The sequence below is a fragment of the Grus americana genome, chromosome 3, assembly GCF_028858705.1.
Source record: "Grus americana isolate bGruAme1 chromosome 3, bGruAme1.mat, whole genome shotgun sequence".
NCBI classification, from domain to species: domain Eukaryota; kingdom Metazoa; phylum Chordata; class Aves; order Gruiformes; family Gruidae; genus Grus; species Grus americana.
The window spans coordinates 7,744,055-7,759,265 of NC_072854.1; the positions used below are offsets into that span (position 1 = coordinate 7,744,055).

At 44.3% G+C, this 15,211-nt stretch overlaps 1 protein-coding gene across 2 annotated transcripts in view; it reads right to left on the bottom strand.

Moving 5' to 3' along the window:
• Window positions 1-2,652: 2,652 nt before the first annotated feature.
• Window positions 2,653-15,211, bottom strand: part of EVA1A (eva-1 homolog A, regulator of programmed cell death) — a 216,022-nt gene continuing 203,463 nt past the window's right edge. The window contains exons 7-8 of one of the 2 annotated variants that reach the window (XM_054822432.1): window positions 11,896-12,069; window positions 2,653-4,121 (exon numbers count right to left, since the gene is read on the bottom strand). In XM_054822432.1, coding sequence (XP_054678407.1) covers window positions 3,751-4,121; window positions 11,896-12,069 — 545 coding nt within the window. In that variant the 3' untranslated portion in view covers window positions 2,653-3,750. The remainder of the gene's footprint in view (window positions 4,122-11,895; window positions 12,070-15,211) is intronic. The other variant, XM_054822434.1, reaches the window with a different exon arrangement.

The window sequence follows — 15,211 nt, forward strand, 5'->3', positions numbered from 1 at the left end:
TGAAGGACCCTTAATTTTCCAACCCATCACATTCATTTACAAAGCTAACATGGTACAAGTTTTCAAACTGTAATTTAATGACTCTGTGGTTACTAATCCAAGTATCCTCTAAGTTGTAGAAGCATGAAAGTGTCCAGGTATGTAGCACAGGCACTTCGCTTCCCGAGGCTTACCTGCCACGAGCTTGCAACCCAGCAGACAGTACATGGCAACAGCAATGCTGTCTCCTTTAAATATAAGAACATGTAGTTCCTGCTATTACCAACTGGCCAAGCAATTCAGAGTCCAGGATTGCTCTGTAATCCTCTGATATAAAATTATCACGGCAAACTGAGGCATAAAGAATATATTCACATGGAAAATGACCTCAGCATCGTTTTATCCAAAAGGTCACTGAATAGGAAATTCATTCGTGAAACAGAAAAAGTTGATTCTAATTCCTTTATCCATCTAGAGGAATTTGGATAGTCTTACTCTGGAAACAATATCTCACTTTAATGTAAAAATTAAACAAGCATGGAAGTAAGAAACCAGAGCTATGCATAACCTCCTACAAGAGGGATTCGCATTAGCCTGGTAGAAAAGTATGTATTCTCTGCTGTCTGGCTCTATGAGTGTTTAAATGTTTCATATGACACGGTGAGTACAACACAAGAGATTGAAAACAGACAAGTCCAAAGCTCTGCATGCTTAAGATATTCTTTTGTGGGGTGGGATATAAGGATTTGACCCCCTCCCACAGTGAATCGAGCTCTTCGATACTCCAGGTGAGTGTTTTGGCTCCGTTGGTTTCTAGGGCTAAAGGCAAATGACCAACTCCCGCCCCACAAATCTTGATTATGTTTTTTTCCCCCAGACAAACTATTCAGCACTTTTGGGACAAATCCAGGAATAATTACAGAATTACTTAAAGTCTTTTACTTACAGTAGCTCAAAGGATTGTATTTTTCTTTTTCTTTAGTCAAAGCCTTTTTAGAAATGCATGGCCCTCAGACAAAAGGAGCCAGAAGGTATGTAAAAGTGTTGCATGTGCTGTGAAGACGGTGAGTCTACTTTTGTTACATCTTGTTTCCTAGGGCAAGGCTGAGCTGGGCTTGTTTGCTCAACTCTGAAAAGCCACGTCCACAACCTGCTCCTTTGTATTGCAAGCTTTGGCCGGAAGATTTATAGCAGCATTAGCAATGCTAAGGGAGGACTGCTCATCTGTTTGTAACTTGGGTTCAGTTGTGATTTACATTTGAAGCAGGTATTTTAATCCCTCGGTTGCATACAAAGTACACTCAGACTTACCGCTCTTGCTCTTTCCTCTGGTCAAAAAAATTCATTTGGGAAAATCAGGTATATAAACCCACATACAGCATTTTTATAATCAGTTTTGCAATCTATCTCCCAGGACATAGGAATCTAAATCTGAAAATTTGCTGTCCCTTAATCACGAAGGTTGAGGGACTCTATCTTGTTATAGGGGAAACCACACGGCCAACAAAATTGATCCCACTGGCCTCATCCTGTCATTTTGCTCCTCGACACCCTCAGCAGAGTGCATTCAACATTCCAGCTAAGGCACAGCACCTGGCAATGCATCCAGAGTTCGGGACCTGCACCCTGCTGTATTTCGAAATATCAGCTGCAAAATTACATCCCAGGTCAAGACCGAGTCTTTCCATTTGAACCTTCACGGGCCCAGGAACAGGAAGCACTCTGCAGTACTAGTACTGCCCTCCCTGGTGAAACCACCTCTCACTGGCCTCATCGCTGACGTTACCAGCACCACCAGTTGCAGAACTTTGTTCTCACCCTGCAAGAGCCAGGAGAAGTAGTCATTGGCACTTCAAATGCAGCTTTCCTCAGCCAGAGGAGTCCCACAGTGACCCCAAAGAGTGCCAAGAAGGTCCTTGGTGTCAGGGGGCTGTCCCACCACGCAGCTGTTTGGCACAGCACGTGAACCCTTGCAGCCCCACTTTAACGTCCCCAGTCATCTTGTGGGCAGGTCCACCCATCTTCATCCCTCCTTGAGGCTCTGGGCATTCCGAGCTTTTGGTCACTATTTGCTTTGCCGGCATTTTGTGAGCTCTTAAGACGTAAGCATGACTAAGTGACTGAGAAGCACATCCCAAAGCCACACAGGCTAAAGCAGCATTGTTCAGGCTTGAAAAATACCAAGTGTTAAGACTGAAGTGAACTGGTGCTTGGGAGTGACTAACAAGCACGTAGATAGTGAGTAGAGTGGTGATATCCCATTGAACGCTCCATTAGACAACTGAAGGAGCACTAAAATATATTTCACCTTTTTTCCATGGGTTTTTGGTGGTGGTTTTTTTTTTTTTCTGGTTCATTTAACATCTGCTTCTGGCCCAGGTATGATTTGGGTCTAGGGGACAGACTCAAAGCTTCATGAAATCACTGGGACTCTTTCTCTTAGTGCGTGTAGGCTTTGGGATGGTCCCTTCAGAACCAACACATTGCTCAGCTGCTCCTGCCCATGTGAACCACAGAAGTAGACCGATGGACTGCAGCCACAGGACAAAGTGCCTCCAGGTTCCTGCATGCAGAAGACATTAGTCTCGATTGCCTGCAGAGGTGTGCTACTCTTCCAAAGCATCTCCCTCAAGTAACACCTATGTCAAAAGTGAGGATGCAAATTCAAATGTATTGAAGCAAACCAGAGTTTATTTAGCATTATTACCCATTCTGTTGTCATATATGTGGCTGCTTCTGTCTCCATTTTCCTCTGGTAAACATAGACCTTTTATTTTTTTTATTTTTTTAATAAAATATATAAAACATTGTGCATTGCTATCCATAGGAAAACTGTAGTTTAACAACAAAAAAAAAAGAATAAGGCACATTCCTGTGCAGCATCTTCAAATATATATATATATATTTAAAACAAAACAAAAAGAAAAAACCCTTTTCAACCTCTTTGAGGTTGTTAACTTCTCACCAGTCACTGACACATCTCTTATATTACCATAATTTCACTGTTGGAGGTGGGTTGGGTTTGACAGGGGCCAGCAGGGAAAACAGACTCAAAAAAAAAAAAAAAAAAAAAGGATTTTATCCCTGAGGTGTCAGTAAAAAAAAAAAAAATGTTCCCATAGAAAAGGAAGATGAAAAGACAGCCATAAATAACTGAATACACTATGGCAAACCTCCAAGCACCGAGATGATTTCATGATGGAAGAATCCTCCTCCCTCCCCATCCCCCAGTTCTTAACAAGTCATATTTGCCATTGGGTTTTAATTAGGTTAATCTCATGGCTTCTGAAGTCACAAGACAATTGGTCAGGATGCACCTTCCCCTCCCTTCCCAAATTGTCTTTCCAGATTTGTCATTTTGTTCACAATTCTCCCACAGTCCTCAGGAAAGGGAAACCAAAAATTCCTAAATGAACACCAAAACCTGGACAACTTCTCTCCCCAGCCAAGAGAGGAGCACTCGTACTGCAGCATGCCAAATTCCATGTCCCACATGGGAGGACTGTAATTGTCACCTTCCTGCCTGCTACTAAAAATGAAGTTGGCAAACACCTCTGTTATAACCAGAAAGTGTCCGTGAAGAGGGGTGATAGCAATATGTCAGGGAGGAGGAGACAGGGAAAGCTTTATTGCTGTCCATCCACACGGCTCCAGGTAGCATGCCTGAAAGGAAAAGGGGAGACACCCACATAATATTCCTTCCCTCCCTCTCCTCTATGACGTGCAGAGGACCCCCAGGGTGCAGGGCAGGACAGTTGGACTCCCCATCACTTAGTAGTAGCGGTTGAGGCTCCTGGTCCCTGGGATGTCCGGCTGGCCATTCATCCAGATCTCCCGGATGATGCGCTCCCGCTCCTCCAGCCGCTGAGCTCGCTCCAGCTCCTCCGCCGACGTGAAGACGTTCATGTTCAAAGTCCTCTCAAACCTGCGGTGCCTGCGGGCAGACAGGTCCGAAGTGGTGTCCGAATCATCATCGCTGTCGCTGCTGTCACTGTCGCTCTCTCGTTCCCGAGGAGGTTTTTTCGCGGAGGAGCGTTTGCAATCAGTTCGGCAGGACACCCTTAGCACCAGGGCCAGCAGGGTCAAGACGAGTCCAATGCACACTCCGGAGACAAAATACAGAGCAGCCCGCTCGGGGTTTTCTGAAATGATTGTCAAGAACAACCCTTAAATGAACAAAACACACACAGCTCCTCTGTGCCCCCTCCCCCCGCCCCCCCAGGGAAATCAGGAAGGGGGATTTAAACAGTGGATTGGCTGCCAAGGCATTTGCCCACATGCAGAATGTGGGTTCGCTGCAGTCATGTCTTGGAGTTGTCTGAAAGGAGAAGGAGCAGCCCGCAGAATTAAATGCTAATTCCAGTGGCTGCCCGAGCAGGGTTGACACCAGGGTGCCGCACACCCAGCAGCAGCTAAGTGCATCTCTCTGTCACATCCATCATCATCATATGAGGAATGAAGATGATTGCAAAGCTTTATACACCCTTTGTGCTGTGGCCCAGCTGAAATGGGAAGCCTTGCAGTATGGAAAAAAATGCATATTATTTATTCATAGGTTTCATTTGCTTATCTAAGGCGAGCATGTTGGCTTTCTGCCCAGACCACCAAAATGTATACCTGTGCTACACAAGCAGAGCTGGAGTCAGTGCACGAACAGGATGAATCCTGCATAGCCACATTTCAGAGGTGATATAACAAGACTCCAAAGGATCCACAATGTCTTTTAAACTAGGTCATCTTGTTTATTTACTATCTTTTTTTTTTTTTTTTTTTGGTTCATGGGACTACTTAGAAGCGTAATTATGATAAACATTGTTACTGCAATTCCCCTGGGCTTAATCATCTTGGTTTATAGGTATGCTGAATGGGTGAAGGTGAACCCAGAAGAAGTGTCAAGGCCAGCGCTACTCCACTGTGTCTGTTGGGAGTCCTGAGTTCAAGGATGGAGTCAGTTCCTCAGATGAGTCTTATTTCCTTGAACTCAGTGATGGAGCTGTAACGGTTCCCACCAAATGAAAGCCTGACATTCGGCCCCTTAAGATCTCTGTAACTAAAAGGCTCTGCTCGATCTTCACTTCCTCCCACCGTGCTTTTAGAAACTGCCCTCTCCAGCTGATTTCCTCATAGCAAAGTTTGCAGAGATATTCAAAACTCAACAGGACAAGACCCTGCCCTAACTTCAAAACTAGCTCTAAATTTGAATTTAGCCATGTTCTGAGTGGGGAGTTAGATCAAGTGACCCCTGGAGGCCCCTTCCAGCCTACATTATTCTCTGATTCTGTGGTCAGAACCCAAACTCTGACGTGCACAGTTCAAGGCAATGCATAGTTCCATGCCTGGAGATGCTCACGGAACAGTTACAGGGACAAAATGCCTTTGTGCTCTTCACTTGTCTCCTACCAAACCTATCTCAAAGGTGACTGACAAGCTAAGGTGGAGGAAGATGTCATGATAGCCTGAAATTTGGCCAATAAAACATGAGACGTGCTAGTGGTTGGTGTGGATGGTATAGGAAAGAAACAGGCTCAAGAGAGACTACAAAAAAAGAGGAGAAAACTGCACTAGATGCATTCAACAAGTCCAAAAAAAGAAAGAGGAGAGAAATGCAGCAGTACTTGGAAAGTCAAGTGAGACCAAAGCCAGAGGTTTTAAGCGAAGATATTTTGACAAGAGTGAGACAGCAAAAATCCAAAGACAAAAGAGAAGATACCAGAGCAGGCATGAAGGATATGCCAATGGCTCCTGTAGCAGTGTGGCTGAGTGAAATCCTGGCTCCAATGAAGTTAGTGACAACTCAATGAAGTTAGTGACAACTTGAATTAAAACTGCAGCCCTGCTTGTGCAGTAGCAAAGCTGCTGCCCATCTGGTACTGTGTGAACAGTAGTGTCCTAAATTCCAGAGATTTGAAAACCCCGGGAAAAATAGAATCACCACCCCATAGTGCTTTTACCTCCATGTGCAGTATAAGTCGTGATAGTAATTGCAAAGCTTTCTTTGTAAATAGGCCTAAAGAGGACACCCAGAATGTGGGAGTGTGAGAAGAACAAATGAGTAGCACTGATCTGTTTGTCCTGGAAGAAGCTTGGTCCAGTCTGCCTCCACTCTGCCTGGCTGACAGGATGCCAGGCACACTTCCCTGACCACCGCGTTCCTGCACACACATGGGCTTGATTTGGTTGCATTAGTTCCACTGCTCACTCTTTTAAAGCAACTCATAAAAAAAACACAGATTGGAGCCTGAGACGCAGACACATGCAGTTTCTCTTCCCCCATTTTTGTCCATGCCCTGCTTTTCCTTTCTCCTCCACACTCCTTTTTCCATGCTACTGTACCCAGCTCATGAGCAAGCTGCACCTCGATTACTACTTAAGCAATCATTTTTCATCCCCTGTTTGTGCTAGTATGTATAGCCCTTCATGCAGTGCAATGGTTGTAATTGAATCTTTGGGCTCCAGTGGCATTTATGAGCTTCTACAGCTACTCTGTCAACAGCTGAGACACTGTCTGGACTTCCTCACTGAGCTGTAACCCTACGTTCAACTGCAGCCTTGGCATTTATCATACATACAATCCACTTGCACAGCAACACCTCTTTTTTTCACAGCAGAAAGAGCAACTTAAGCTAAAAAACATGGGCTCTGCTATTTCTCAGTTGAAGTAGCCAAGTCAGCAATAGCCTAGATTTGGGGGTTTGACAGTTGATTAGTGATTTTGAGAGCATCTCCCAATGCATGTTCAACTTGCAAAGACCAAAAAGGGGCATCCTTTTCAGCAAATGGATGCTCAGCATCTTCCAAAAACTCAAAGGTGGTTCAGATTCATGTCAACACTGAAGCTCCTCAAAACACTCATTATATTTGAAAAAAACCTCTTTAAAAATATATGGCCATCAATAGCAGGAGTTAACATGATTTTGATATGGATTCGTGTGTGTGTGTACACTCATTAACTGGATTTTGACCAGTGTGGCTTTATCTCCCACTGCTGTAGATGACAGGTCAGAGCTATCTTTTTCTCCTGAACTTCTAGCAGGACCCAGTTGCTGTCGATCTCTTTAGCTGTGGTTACCTTTCCCCTTCCTGGTATTTCTCTTTCTGGACTGAAAGAATTGATGAAAGTGTCACCAATTCAAGCCTGAATTTAATCCATGCAGACAAAAGATATATGCTCTTTATAACCCTCTATACAAAAGCCACCATTTTCTAGGCACTCAAACTGGTCAAAAATTAGAAACACATTTTATTTTGTTTTTCCAACCAAACCAGCAGCAATTACAGAGCCTGTTTCCTGAGGGCTAACAATCTGCTGGGAGCATCAGCCCAGACTGCCATTAATTCCCCAGGAAATGCCCCAGGCCAAGGTTGTTATTGCTATTATAATAAATTGTTTCAATAAATAAAAACCAATCTAGGCATTAACGCTGCTGGCTTCCTATGATGGCTTCATGCATTCAGAAACCTCAGTGGGGAGGAAAATTTCAGATGGCCTCAGTAAAAGGTTCAGCATTAAGCATGGCCAGACAAACAGTAGGAGCAATATCTTCTGGGGAATTTACAGTTATCCCCACAGGCTGCCGAAATCCCATGGTAGAATAGAGGAAGCTCTCCAGGAGCCCCTTATTAATAAGGCTCAGGCCAAGCAGTCTAAAAGTTGGAATGATCTCCCCTGGGTTGTTTTTTGGAAGCCCCTTCTTAATAACTTGGCAGCATAGCTTTGCTTGTGGAAGAAGAATAAAACAGGGATTTATGGAGGTTTCCCTCCAACTACTTCAGCCTGAATGCAACAACAAAATTGGAATAAGTCCCCTGTCCAAAGGGAGGCACTGGAAGTGCTCTGATACAATTTGAACGTTTAATATTTATAGAACTATGAGGGACGGTTCTGGTCTTGCTGGTAGACTGTGACTGCAAAGACAGTTCCAGCTGTCACTGAGACTGGTGAAGTCTTTCCAAACACTCAGACAAGTTTTGAAACAGGTCCATGACAAATAACAGATCTGAGGTTATAGGCCAGTGAATGCATATAATTAAAAACCTAGTTCTATAAAGAAAAGGTTCTGGAAGCTGGGATAAGGCTAACACCTAACTGGCTTTGATATTCCTAACCAGGATGATAGCTGCAAACCAATTTGATGGTGAAAACCAACACTCCTGCAAAGAGGCTTTGCTTCCTGCCGTGCTGTGATTTTTCACTCCTCAATAGGAACATTCCCAACTTTTATATGGGATCATCAGTCAAAAAGATGGTACAAATGAGCACGGAAGCTTTTGCTAATATTGGCATTCCTCACCTCTGTGCACTGCAAGACTCTGCATGTGCTAACAGTGCGAGTGACCAAGCCTGCAATCTCTTTGTCTGCAGCTGCACTCCCAAACCTCCCATTTTGTGCAGAAAATGTGAACACCACTGAGCACAGAGGGGATACCAGTGATTTGTGGATGCTTTCCCCAGAGTAAGAGACATCTCACTGCCAAGAGGTCGGAAAAGTAGTAGAGCTGATCGTCCTTTCAAGCATGCACTTTACCCACGAAATACCAAGTGCCCATAGCTTCTTTTTCCCGGAGTGTGTCTGAGGGTATACACCACTCTCTGCCCCAACAGAAAGAACATCTTTATATGTTGCCCCTGCCTATTTACATTTTTTTTTCTTGCAAAGTCCTGTTTTGAGCCAACTCATCAGCACGAGGAAGCCGTGAATACAGCACTTTCAGTCTGCAGAGTTTACCTGAGGGACGTTTTTAGTGTTCTGAAACAGAGCAGTTCTTGCACTAATGTTTCCCTTTGGCACTGAGGCTGTGGTCGGGAGCGGTGGGAAGATGTGTGAACCAGAACCAGCCCTCCCTGGCCGCCCGATACCCTGTCTCTCCTGAGACATTATAATGGCTCCTCTATGGACATCAACAGCTGCTGTGGCTTAAGCCACCTTCAGGGCCCCAAACTCAGGCAAGCACAAAAATTTCCAAATGTTCTGCTGCTCAAAATCCGCGATATGAAGGGGGGTGGTTTTGCAGTGCTCTGGTTTTATACAGATGATATTTGTGCCCTGTGACACAGCTTGTCTTTGAACTCATAATCTAAAACCTCTCCATATTCACATATAACAAAATAAATCATGCCAAATCCATCCTCTCTCATAAAAGCAGAGGGCTAAATTACATGCTGCAGATAAAGATGCTTTGGGGCATCTGCTGTTTCAATCTATGTTTCAATCAATTATTTTTGTAATAAATAACAAACTGAACATATATATCATTGAGACTAAAACTCATCTAATAGCCATGGTTAGGTGCACTGGAAAACATGAGCAACAAGCTCCTAAACTCATCACTGGAAACCAAAATCATGAGGTCTGAGTTTTACCTATTTGACATTCAGTGGGCATGAACACATCACAAGGAGACCACATCATGAGAGGGCAAGTAAATCCCACAGTAACAAGACAGTTAAAGACGTCCTTATTTATTATTTGTGCTACAGTAAAATCTAGAAGCTCCTGCCAAGACTGACACCTTGTAAAGGGGATGAATTGAGGCCTTGTGCCCTACGAAATCAATGCAGGGTCAAAGAGTTTTTCTGTGGTAAATGGAAGCACAGTCCATGGAGCATCATCAGTGGCCCTGAATCCTAGTTCCAACTGTCCCCAACCATAAATCCTACAACCTTCTGCTCTCCGTTACTGTTCAGATGGGGAAAATAATGTTGACAGCATTTTATTTTATAGTAAGGTTGGGAATGCAGGCATTTTCATGTCAAAAATTAGGCAGCTGTAGGTAAGAAGAGGAAGAAGTGTGATAGCCAGAAGTTTCACTTAAAGTTTGCATTTTCTAATCTTTCATTAGTGAAGCTCATGCAAAAAAAATTATGCTCTACTCAGCTATCTTTTGTGAAGAACACTACTAATTCCACTTAAGCTGCCTGCTTCTTAAAGGTGTCACAAAAATACAGATCCTGATGCCACTATTGGATGTGTAGAGGGGCAGAACTTTGGATTCACCATTCATGGTCCTTTTAGAAGGACCCTCCAATAAATGTGCAGAAACACTCTTACTAATATACTCAGTGATTCCGAAATGTAAAGCCCAAGTTAGTTGTTTTGTGCATCAAAAGATCCCTGCCCAGCAGGTGGAGGGAGGTGATTCTCCCTCTCTACTCTGCTCTCATCAGACCCCACCTGGAGTACTGCATCCAGTTCTGGGGTCCCCGACACAAGAAAGACATGGACCTGTTGAAGTGAGTCCAGAGGAGGCCACGAAGATGATCAGAAGGCTGGAGCACCTCTCCTGTGAAGCTGAGAGAGTTGGGGTGGTTTAGCTTGGAGAAGAGAAGGCACCAGGGAGACCTTATTGTGGCCTTTCAATAGTTAAAGGGGGCTTATAAGAAAGATGGGGACAAACTTTTTAGCAGGGTGTGTTGTGATAGGACAAGGGGTAATGGTTTTAAACTCTAAAAGAGGGTAGACTTAGACTAGACATAAGGAAGCAATTTTTTACAATGAGGGTGGTGAAACACTGGAACAGGTTGCCCAGAGAGGTGGTAGATGCCCCATCCCTGGAAACATCCAAGGTCAGGTTGGACAGGGCTCTGAGCAACCTGCTCTAGTTGAAGATGTCCCTGCTCACTGCAGGGGTAATTGGACTAGATGACCTTTAAAGGTCCCTTCCAACCCAAATGATTCTATGATTCTATGATTCTATGGTTCAATGAAATCCAAATACTTGTCTGTAGCAGCACGGTGGTATCTCAGCAAGAACATGGCACCAAGAATGCATTAGTATTTAATGAATTAGCAAGACTGAATGGCACACAGACATGAAAAACTAGCTCACAAATGTTGGAATTTTAGCTGTATAGACCTCAATGCTCCAGAATAGCATAACTGCATTATAGTGGTCCTAGCAGACTGGACGCAGTACACATAATTATTAACAGCATGTAGTAAAAGAGCAACACGTTAGTATTACTACCAAGGTATTATTGCTTGGCAATAAGCATTGCAAGGTAATAAGCATACAAACCTTTCATTGGACAAATGGAGAACACCCATACAAAAAGTAACCACAAACAGTATGTCCTGCCTTGGGAGGCCAGTTACACAGAAACCAAGGCCCTCCTTCTGCAGAAAACAGCAGAGATTGGCCTAAAATATGCTGAATTAGTGCACCTGATGCTATTCAGCCAGTGCTCTTTCGTTTTTTGGGGGAGTTAGGTCCTCCAACTCTGTAGGCAATCCCTACTGCTGAGAAGGTACCTCATGCGGTTGTGGGATGGGAAGTATTTGCACTATATCACCTGCCTCTCCTGTACTTTTTGCTATCAGTGGTATTGACCCCAAGCACTCAGTAGGGTACACAATCTTTATTTCGACATTTAAAGTGAATCTTATTAGAAGACTGCTGCTCTGCTACTTGAAAGATACAAGTGGGTGAAAGATAAACTGTGATCCAAGGAAACCTTACTCTAAACTAGATTTAAATATACAATTAAGCAGACTCTCAAGTTACTTCATCTTCACACTTCTACTGAAGATAAGCCAAATTCTCTTAAGCAGGGTAATGATCTGAGTGCTGCTTATTTTCCAAATTACAGGACAACAAGCTTGCCTCCCTAATGAGCCAGGCTTTGATCTCCAGGAAAATGGAGCATTAGGGATAATACCACATGTAAGATTACATTGTATTTAACTTCAGATGAGAGCAAATCCAGTGGAAAGCAGAGCACAATAAACCCTGTTATATACTGTCTGCTAGAGCTGCCCCGGTCAGGTCTTTCAAGGGCAAATTTGCTGAGAGACAAATGAAAAATATAAATGATTCAAAGAGGCAGATCTAGCCCTAGATGACTATGAAATTTAGGCTCAATTGAGGGTCGACAAAGAGCTTGTGAGAGCCCAGAGAGATGACAGCCGCAAGACCTACCTGTGATAAAGGCATACGCTGCTAGGATGTTGCTGAGCAGTGCCATCTCCGTGCTAACGCCCACGGGCTCCATGCTGCTGTTGAGCGCTGGCGGTTGTGTCTCATCCACAGGAAGCAGGAAGGGGGTGTTGTCCAGAGGGTAGAAGGTGGCCGATCTCCCTTTCTTCTTCTCTGCTTTGAAACAGAAATGGAATGAGGAACAAGGCATGTGTCCCAGTCCTACCCTGCCTTATCCCCAGCAGGTCAGCATCTGCATTCAGAAATTTGGAGCTGCTCAACAGCAAACCACCCAAATTTGCCCCTTTTTGGGGGGGGGCAACTAAACCTTCTCAGGTAGCTTCAGCTGAGCACATACCCTGTCTGCATCCAGGCAGCATCTTCTCTCCCCCGTCTCCTGCTCTTTCATGTCACCACTTAGACACACCCACCTACTCTACAGCAAATATATAATCAGGTTTCTTTTCTCTTATGTAAATCAAAGGAGCCTTTATCAACAGTCAGTTCAGCTAAGCTGGTAATAAGGACCGGAAAATACAGGCAGAGCCGGCAACCCTCTGCCGGTGTCATGCTGTAGTGATCCATCCACACCTGGCAAACAGACGTGCTTTCTCGCCAGCCTTCGTGGGGAAGGGCAGACCTGAGTTTATGACTTCCTTCAGAAGCCTGCTCGTATTGTGTTTCACCCAGACACCATTTCCCCTTTGGAGAGGTGAGTGAACATGGGTTAATGATTTGATTTTATTTGTTGAAGACTGGAGCTGAGGAGGCAGCTAATTCGAGGAGGCTCAAAGAGACCCTTTCAGACCTTATCAGCTCGCTGCTGAGTGCTCCCTGCACCTTGATCTGCAGGCAGACACCCCCACTGGTCACAAAACACTGATTGTTTTAAACGCATGAAAAAGTCAGTGCACAGGATCCAGCTCCATCATCCATGTGATTGTTTAACTGTAGCTGTTACAGTTTTTCAGGCTCCTTTCCCTGAGTATCTGGTTCTGGCCAAAAGCAAGCAACGCACTGTAAAATCACAGACTTGCACCTGGCTTCCACTTATCTTTAGGTATTAAAGTCAGGAAACTGACAGGTCCGTCTCCGATGATGCCATCAGTGCTATGCAAGCAAAGGCATTCAGAGAGCAGCCACAACACAAGACGGTCTGTGTTCACCGGCTGCCTGATCCGGCAACGTGAGACATGGCGTTCAGCCTCCCTCCGTGCGTGCCAGGAAGCGGCTCAGCCCAGGGAAGCAGTAACAGAAATTGAGGGGTGTCAAAAAGAACAGGTAATACTGGATGGAGAGGGAGGAAGTGCATGAATGTGCGTGCAGCGATACCAACTCGTAATCTGCCTCGGAGGAGAAGCCGCGGGGATGGATGTCCAGGTGTCGCTGTAAGGGATCAGCCCCAAGGAACAAGGGCACGGTTGTATCTCTGCCACTGAATAGCTGCATGGCCTTGGGAAGGCCACACGTCACAAACTACCAAGGTGTTAATGGCTGGCCCTGAAGCAAAGTTTTTAAACATGGGTGCCTGAGTGGCAGATCCAAAAGGGAAAAATATCCCAAGAGCCTCTTGCTTTGGGAGAATAGAAATCACTGAGGATCAGTTGTACAAACAGAGGCACTGGGGCACAGATGGTCAAGGGCACATTCAGCAGGAAATCAATAGCAAAGCTTTGGAAAATCTTTTAATTCAGATATAGACACCAACATGCCCTCTAATTCTTCCTTTATTCTCCCTTTCTGGTAAATCTATGTCTGTACAAGTGGTTAGATTTTTCTCTACCACTGTTTCTGCAAAGAAATCCATGGAAGCACAGTAAATTTTTCATTTCTAAAAACTGAACCTAAAAACTGGATACTTCAGAGCATCTCAGGTAGCACTATGCATCTAAACTGAGGCAACTGAATCCTACCGTTAGTTGACAGATCCTAGAGAGTGATTCAGCTCTCTCAGTAGCAGACACTTAAAGCTTGATGTGTTTGCTCACACACAGACACCTAATACACCCCATGCACAACAGGACATCCCTGCAGAGATGGCAGGTATGAGAAGGGATGTAGGGAAACTCTCACTCTTCTAGGGCAGCGTCTAGAATCCAGGTCAACACCCCAGTTCATCTCAAATGACACAATTATTTGGGGGGGGTAACTGAATCCTGCCTGAGATGACTGCATACTGAGTCTGGCTCTGAACTAGTTAATCTAAAATGCCTTTACAATCAATGAAAATGAAGGGCACCACCAGGATGTAATCTCATGTATATTTCATAACCATATATCTCATCGTAAAGAGGACTGCTGAGCTAGGTGGCTCCAGGTTCCTGCCAGGTCTTTGGGAGCCTTCTACAACTCTGCATTAAATTCTAATGTGGCTGGACTGCAGCTGCACAGAGCTGGTGGGATATAAACCTGAGGCCTCTGCACCTTGCTTTCTCACATCTCACTGTCACCTGCCTCTCACTGTCAATACATTCATGGCATCTCACAAGGACTAAGGTTTAAATTACACTTGCAGTGGGAGCTTCCACGTGCATGTGCTAGATCAGCCCCAGAAGGCTCAGGAGGACACCACTTCTGCGTTGGGCACGGAGCATCCCTTGCAAACCATGCCGTGCAATAATGGTGTATTTAGGAGACAGAGTACAACTAGGCACGACTCCTCTCATGTGAGATGTAAGAAGAATTTTTTTTTTTTTTTACTTCTGACTTGTCCAAAAAACAGATGCAATGAAACAAGTTTTTAAATTAATACTCATCTGCATACATTATACTCTGGCAAAGAGCACCACAAAACCACAGAACTGGTTTTGTCCTCTGCAGGATTGTACAAGCACAGACAGGGAAGACAGAAAATGACTGGAGTTATGCAGGAGGGAAAAAAACAAACAAACATAATTTCACAAGGGCCATGTGTTGTTACGCTATGTGGTTCCCCGGTCTGCCATTCATTCCAGGATCATACCAGAAGACATCCCCTTTCTTCCTTGCTAGCTTTTAAGACCTTGTCTATGCCTAATCAGCTTACCTACTACTGGTTTTCTATTAACCTTCCTTTCTTAGCTTTTCCCAGTCACTTGAGTGGTTTCCCAGTGACGTTACACCAAAGTTGAGGAAAATTATTTGAGCTAGCAATAAATTTGCCCAACAACACAGTTTACGCATAGACGAGGTTACTCACGATGCCAGGCTGACTTTGGCAAATAGTTTTAATAAAAGAAATAAAACAGGAAGGGAGATTACAGAAATGTCCAAATATTTCCTTTTGCTATTTTCAAAACACTCTTTTAGCTTTTAATTTCAAAATGACATCTTTGTTTGA